A 7,933-nucleotide genomic window follows, 5' to 3' on the forward strand; every position below is an offset into this window, starting at 1 on the left:
GCAGGAAAACTTAGAATCTTGCACACCCTGGCAGTACAAGTGTGGGCTGAAGCAGTGCTTCATTCAAAAGACAGATCTGCCTAATTACAAATGAACACTTAAACACACATTGTTTTTCTCTAAACCCATAACCTTTTTTATGCTTTCTTTAATTAAATACAGCTACTCATGAAAGTTGCTCCCAGAGCAGAGTCTTCTGAAGTGAATCATTTTACTTGCCTGCAGAATCACTGAAGCCCTGGCCGTAGCAGTGCAGATAGCCTCTCTTACCCCACTGTAAGCAGGGACTTAACCACCCGGAAAACTCCTTTGGGAGCTCTAGGAATAATCAATGCATAAAACTCACTCTCTTCACCTTGCAGGGATTTCCAAGGTAAATCCCACTTCTGCTTACAGTACTTTTGGTCATGTGTCCATTTTCAACTAGGTAAAATTTCAAGACCATCAAAGTGTTTATTGAGGAAATCAAACTACTTATGGAAATTACTGTTAACTGGTAGCCATCAGAGGCTAGCAGACCAGGGACCAGTGTACTGGTCTGTCTATCTTTTTTGTTATCCATTTTCTAAAACATTCAGTCTACTCCAGCTGCTTCCTTCTGATATATATTGTGGATATTTGCTTTAGCATAGCAGAGACCATTCTAAAGAAAGAGGAAAAAAGGAAGAACCAGACTAGAAAGAGTTAAGACGCTGGCAGATGTAGGTATTGAATTACATTATGTTCACATTTGAAATGTTTATATCACAATGGAAGTCTTCACTTTTGTGTTTGTCATGGAAACTCAAAGTTCATGTTAATTATACAGTATTAAAAAGCCTAATCCTTATCAAATGGAAATCACCTCGTTTTGCTAGATGAGTAGCTAGCTGATAAGTCTCAGTGATCTGTCTGTTACAGAAAGATTATCACACAAAATGTGTAATAAATTACGCTTTTTCATCGATACTTGGTCTGCTTTTCTCCTCCAAGTTAACCCCTTTCCCTCAAATGGCAGTAGTTGTGGTAAATGCCTCTCTCTCCCTATTTTTTGCTTTCACATATGCGCTTTTTCTGTATTCTTTCATATGCTCTTTGAATTCCGGAATGATTAAATTAGAAAAATAATTAAATGTCAATTACTTTTGGAAAAAGAAAAGAGAAAAAGGTTTTGTGAAAGTCTACAGAGTGCACAGAATTTACCTCTACAATTGAAGTGGCTGCTTTGCTTCACTATGGTTCCCTAGGGTAAATAACAATTTAAATATGTTTTGAAAAATTCATATAACTGTAGTAAGACAGCTTTCTACCCAATTTCTTGTCACTTTTTAGAGTTCTGTACATATGTTCACATGCATAATTATCTGATGCTGACTTACATAGCAAATGCCTCAAAAATGTGGGACATTTTTGTTGTACCTGAATGAATTTGAATGCACAGCCTGATTTTTGGGCAAATTTATATTCACTTCTAGCAGCAGAAATCTTCTCTGTAAGATGAATGGGATTGCATTACAGTCATTAAGATCTAAACCAAACAAGAATGTTTTAATTAAAACTTATCGTTTTTAGACATAAGCCCACCTGTACCCGTACCTGCCTATTTTTAGTGTAAGCCAGACGTTCTCATTTAGAGTAAATCAATTAGGTTAGCATTTAAAATCCAATTTAAAGCAAAGCAACTGTAGCTTCCTGCAATAGTTTTTAAGTATTTCAACACAATTGTGTGGTGCCAGATTTGCATGCATATTTTTTCTATATTATAATCTATAAGAAGGAAATTTCTATTAAGTGGTTTCTTTTGAAGGCTCTGGCCAAGACCCAGGACCACTGATTTTTTCACGAGCCAAGGGAAGAACTGTTTCTCTTGAGGATTCCCATTTTCCAGCAAGCCAATTGAGAGAAGAGGAGGAGTAACAGGATCTCAGTACTGGCTGTTGTGGCATATACAGGAATACCTTCACCAAGAGTAGTCTCCAGTGTTGCAGAGCTCTTGAAATATGTATCTGTGTCATGAAAGTCTGGCATCAGAGCCAGAAAATCAGTAAAGTTCCTCATTTATGAAAAGCAAAAATCTAGTGACTTTCTGGCTGTGATGCCAGTTACTCGGACCTGTGTGAATCACTTGGCAAGTGTGCCTGAATTCCTTGCATGTACGATTAAAATATTTTTGTAACGTCACAGGGATGTCAAGAAGCTTAAGACTGATACCTAACACTGATAGCTTGGAGTGAACGTTGCAGTAATACTGAAAGTTGTTCTTTAGCTATTAATTCCTTTAATGGAGGAGTTAAAAAAGGAAAACTGACTCAGGCTTAAGAACAGCATTCCAAATGTGACTGTTGTGATGACTTCATCTTCCTCACAAATCAGTGATGCGAGATTGAAGTTTCTGCTGGAAATCGCTTGGTAATCAAAAGAGCTGTGGATTCAGGAAATCTGGCAGGTCAAAGAAAAGATTGAAAGTGCAGTTCTTACTGGTCTCTCATTCCAAATGACAATATGGGACTGAGGAAATTTAGAGGAATGTAGATTTTAGTTCTGTTGATTTGTGGAAAATCCAATCTTGTTAGGCTCAATTCTACCTGTAGCTCTTGCACAATTAGAAGAGGAATAAAAAATTCCAGATTTTTCAGGTCTTTCCAATTCTGTGTAGACTATTGATTCCTGTCCAACTGAAGTCGACTTTGGACACTAGAAAATGTCACCTGGCTGCATCTTACAGAGAGAGACAATGGGCTTCGAGGATGTGTGATCTTTGTGAAGCTGCACTTACCATGCTCTTCTAGCTCCCTTCTAGCCTGTGCCTTATGGTTACAACATCACGCTGCAATTGTTAATTTATTTCATATGTTACTCTATAGTTTCAGTGTCAGTAATATATAGTAATATCTATATACAAGATATGTATATAGGATATGTAGGTTTATAGTAAATTTCTGGGGGAGTAATCTAAATTTCAAACAGTGGCCTGAGTAGCTGGTCTGTGGGCTGAAGAATACAGTTTCACACCTCCAGCATGTCATTGGTGTACCTACTAGATCTATGCTTTTATTAGGGGAGTGCATAGATATGCTTTACAGAGTCTTTTCTATCCATCTTCCTTGCTGAGAGAGTGTGTGGGAAGGTCTGACTTCTGCTTGAGACAAGCCTGCAGGACTGGCATAGTCCCCTTGCTTACACGCCTCTTTGTGAAAGGAAAAAACATTATTTTATCCTCTGCTTTGTCTTTAGCAGCAGACGGTACAAGATCTGTAGTAGTAAAAAATTATAGATTAAAATATGTATATTCAGCTGAGTTTTTAAATGAGAAAAGAAATTAATGAAGAAGAGGGACGTCTCAGCCAGTAAGAGCTGCAGAGGAGGACGGTGTTGCACTGATCATGGCAATGCTGTTCAACAAGGCCAGGCAAGTAGGAGAGTCAGAAAAGGGAATAACAGAGACAAAAAGTCAGTTCCTTAGGGCATTGTATCCTTAAGTATTTTAATTAATACTTAAGCTCATTAAAAATAAAATAATGAACATTACTTAATTTTACTTGTAATTGTTTTCTGTCATGTAATTAATTATTTACATCTATACATTTAAACAAGACATAGGTGTGCATATATATTTTTATGTACACATACACCTATATATTATAAAATGTAGGGGCACAGTTAATTCTGTGCCAGCTGATAAATAGCTTGTAATCTTAATAAGAAATAATTTTAAGTAGATACAGGCAAAAAGTCTTTGCTAGTGTTAGGCTGTTCAACTTTTCTTTAGCCTACTTGTGTAATTGTGGCTTAAAGCCCTTGATAGTAATTGTAATCACATGCAGTTGACAACCTTTGTGTTGCTGTTGGTAAAGACAAAGCTGACCAGTTGTGTTCTTCTTGGAAGGTAATTTTTAATTAATGTATTAGGGATTTGGTGCTGAAAACCACCTTGGCAATGTAAATGCAGTCATTATTTTAATGACAGATTCAGCATTCCTGTTGTTTGCAACAGAAGTCATAGTGACCACACGAGGTAACTGGAACCAGGAATGGAGTTCTTGGAAAGGAAATTATTCCAAAGCCTAGATTTTCTATTTAGGCTTAGCACTTCAATTCCTTAACATTCTTCTGTTTTCGTTATGCTTGTGACATGAGAAATTACTCATTGTTATATTTATAGTAGGCACCTGTAAGTCATTGGATACATCTGTTTCAAGATAAATACTTTTCCTGTGTTATCTTCTACTGAGGCGTTATTATTTGGTTTGTAACAATTTGCAGTCCTAAGCGGTTCCATACAGGGAATTGCTTAAGATCAAACAGCTAATTTTTAAAGTACGTGAAAGCATTTACACTGTGAGAAAAGTGCAGGCCCTGTATCTTCTGCTCTGCTTAAGACTTGAATTTGTATTATTAAGTATGTTCTACTACATTAGTTTAGGAAATAGGTTGCAATTTGAATTGCATATTTTTAAGTGTTACAATCTTGTCATCAGTCATTGCTAAATCATGATAAATCAAGTGTCTTGAGGTTTTTTTAATATTATGATCATTGTGTTTTATGGCAAGGTTTGTTTTCTGTTTACAACTGATTTACTACAAATTTTACAGAGCAGATTTAAAAATCTAACATGGATGGAGATATTGGATTGTTGATTTTGCTGTTTTGAGGTTCAGGTTTTAAGCTTTATGGGTGTTATGTGCTTTGATTAAGTAGAAAAATATTTCCCTTTGTTCTGATGGCCTGACTCTCTGATCATCTGTGACCTACTCCAAACTGTAGTTATACTGCATAGTGTGAAATTGGAAAAACTCTTCTGTGTGTGTTCTAATGGATGTGACGGTCATTAAGTATATGAGTCTTCTGACGTTATAATCAGATGTGATTCAGTCTGTTAAATATCCATGAAGCAACATCTGCTTCACAGAGTGACCTTCTGCTAAAGAATACTTAGCATCTATTAGCAGATCATAGTGCAGATCTGCCTTATTTGACATGCACTAAACTAGAGTAGTCTACTGCTGTTTAGCAACTAGCTTGTTATAATTTATTGCTGTTAAATAAAGCTTTAAAAAATCCATTAAATAATTATAGGGATTATATGCATTTTGAAAACCTTTATGTTCTTCTAAAATTTAATTTCAGGGTTGGTTTGTTAAAAAAAGCTGAAATCTAAAGGCACATTAGGGGATCTATCAGATGTTATTTTCTGTAGGTGTTAATAAAACCAGATTTTAAAAAAAAACAAAAGCACCCTGAAACAAATTAAAACCAGAAGCAATTTTACCATCTGTTGTGTATTAATTAGAACTTTGTGTATCAAGGGTAAACTTGAATGTCACTGAATGTCTGCTAATAGAATAATATGCAAATATATTAGATGATAGGATTATACTGAATTTCTCATTCTGCTTTGGTTGTAGCAAATGCTAAGACAGTGTGTAACGAACTTTAATTTTCTTTCTTCTTAGAACAACCTCCAAATAACCAAGGCCAGTCGACCCTGCAGCCTTTGCCACCTTCTCACAAGCAACATTCAGCACAGCATCACCCATCCATCACCTCTCTTAACAGAAACTCACTGACAAATAGGAGGAATCAGAGTCCGGCCCCGCCGGCTGCTTTGCCCGCCGAGCTGCAAACCACACCTGAGTCAGTCCAGCTGCAGGACAGCTGGGTCCTTGGCAGTAATGCGCCACTGGAAAGCAGGTAATTACTTAGGTACTACTACAGACTGTGGCACTTCGAAAGAAAACATCTAACTTAATGAAGGATGACCAGCAGCTAATGCTTCCCTTCATTCAGCAAACGTAACAGAAAACTTTTCAGTACTATAAAATCTATCCTCTCTCACAAATCCACAGTGACATTCTTTTATCTCACAATGCCCGTTGCAGAGTAATTAGACTCAGAGACTACACTAATTTTTCCAGACAAGCATTTTCCTTCCTGTTCATAATCTATGACTTTAAACTGTTTAAAGAAATTTCTTGCCTTGCTTGCCAGATATGTGTCAAATATATACTGCCATAGAGATCGAATGTCAAGGAACCTTCAGTAGTTCTTTTTAACTCTTGTACTTGGTCCCTTTGAAGAAATACATATGCGAGGCTAGGTGTTTCTTAAAGTTTCCTAGGATTTGGTGAAATTTAAGAACTCAGTTCTGGTATAGCATTAAAATTGTCCTCATTCTTTTTTGTCTTTTAGAATTGGTAACTGGCTCTAGGAAAGAAGCCACTAATGTAATGGGATACACTAGCTTCCGTAGAAGCAGGATGATCTATAAAAAAATTTTGTAGAACTTACTGACACAGAGCTGAATTTACGTACAGTGATTAATACCCATATAAGACTCAATCAGCACTAATTTTTTTATTAACAAAAGCCATACTATTCCAATTTAGTCATCAAACTGAGCATTTACAACTATATTGAAGCTGACAGGAATTATTGAAAATGTGTATAAAATGCCTTCATTTCATTATTTGAATCCCTTTAAATTATGTTTTGTAGCTTAGTAGAGATACTCCAGCTGATGTTGCATAGTGTAAAACATGTATGTCCTTGAGATTCCCTATTAGGTAGTTTTGTCCCTGTAGATGTTTCAGGCACCTCTTCTGTCAGGCTTTGTGGAACACCTGTTCCTTTTAGTTTTCTTGGACCTTCCCGTCTTGCTTATGAGATGTAGACAATGTGGAGTGGAATTCCACTGAATGGATTTCATCACCATACTCTGACAATTTAGTATTAATAAGTTTTCTTACATTATACATGAGTTTGTAGTGGGAGTGAGTTGTTTAGCATTTTCCAGACACTGGTTAGTCTTCAGCAAATAGGTGATATCTTTGATGTTTGCTTCTATTGCCATATATGTTTTGATTATGTTTATAAAGAAAAAAATTTAGGACTTTAATGAGAATACCACTTCCGACCTGGAGTAAGTATTCTTTACTAAGTAGAGTCTTTTCATCTTTTAAATATTCGTGATGAAAAGCTAGCAGTATTTGAGTGTTCAAGTTATGAACACTTGTGAATTAGCTGAAATGTGAAAAATTCACATAAAAACTGACAGAGCCCTACTGTAGTTTTTCTAATAATCTTTCTTGGTTGGAACTCTGGAGGTGAAGAACCCATCTTATTTGTAATTGATTTTTCCCTTTTTGGTAAAAGTTCCCTACTGAGTGTGATTCTTAGGTTCAGTTTGAACTATATTCACAACTTTGTGATAGGTCTCTGCTTTCATCCTTTTATTAGTCTCAAAGAAAAAGTGTTTAATCTTTAGCAATATTTTAGCTTATGCTCATAGTGTGCTTCCCCCCCCTCCCCCCTTTTTTCTCTTATCTGACTTATATGACAGCCATTTAGAGGTATAGATTGTGAATGTCGGCATACGTACATAGCTATCTTTCTATCTCTGTAGACTCATATTGGTGATGGGTGGCATAAAAAAGACATACAATTTCTGGCATGTATAGCTGGATAGTGAATAGACTGGTTTTGTATATGGGCATGCAGGTGAGAGGGATGATTTGCAAAGCCTGAGGGAGGTTTTAGTCCCTATCATTTTGCAGTAGTAATGGAGGTGATTTCATAATACATATTTCATAATACTGGATTCAGTTGTATGTTTAAAAGAATATTCTGCAGTTTCAGTCTGTGTAGAGTTAATATTGCTGTGTAAAGCATCACTGTTACTGGTTAAGTGGATGAACTGTGAGGTGACAGATCAATAACATCCGACAGAAATTCCAATGTATGTTTTTTTAAATATAAAAAGACTCTCTTTAAAATGTTATGAGAGCCTAAAACTTTAATTTGGATTACATGATTACTGCTTTCATCTTTGATGCTATCTTTAAATGACAGTGAGGTTACACAGCAGTGACAGAAATGGTCTTTATGCTGTTTGGGCTAATAAAAATCTCAATATTTTGTTTTAAAATAGCAAGAAAGCAAGCAAAATAATTCCTG

General features: G+C 36.0%; 1 protein-coding gene across 2 annotated transcripts in view; it reads left to right on the forward strand.

The window, feature by feature from the left end:
- Window positions 1-7,933, forward strand: part of TENM3 (teneurin transmembrane protein 3) — a 320,216-nt gene that overhangs the window by 177,950 nt on the left and 134,333 nt on the right. For both annotated transcript variants that reach the window (XM_009995957.1, XM_009995958.1), the window contains exon 3: window positions 5,434-5,671. In XM_009995957.1, the coding sequence (XP_009994259.1) occupies window positions 5,434-5,671 (238 nt within the window). The remainder of the gene's footprint in view (window positions 1-5,433; window positions 5,672-7,933) is intronic.

Source organism: Chaetura pelagica, unplaced genomic scaffold (genome assembly GCF_000747805.2).
Source record: "Chaetura pelagica isolate M959 unplaced genomic scaffold, ChaPel_1.0 scaffold142, whole genome shotgun sequence".
NCBI classification, from domain to species: Eukaryota; Metazoa; Chordata; class Aves; order Apodiformes; family Apodidae; genus Chaetura; species Chaetura pelagica.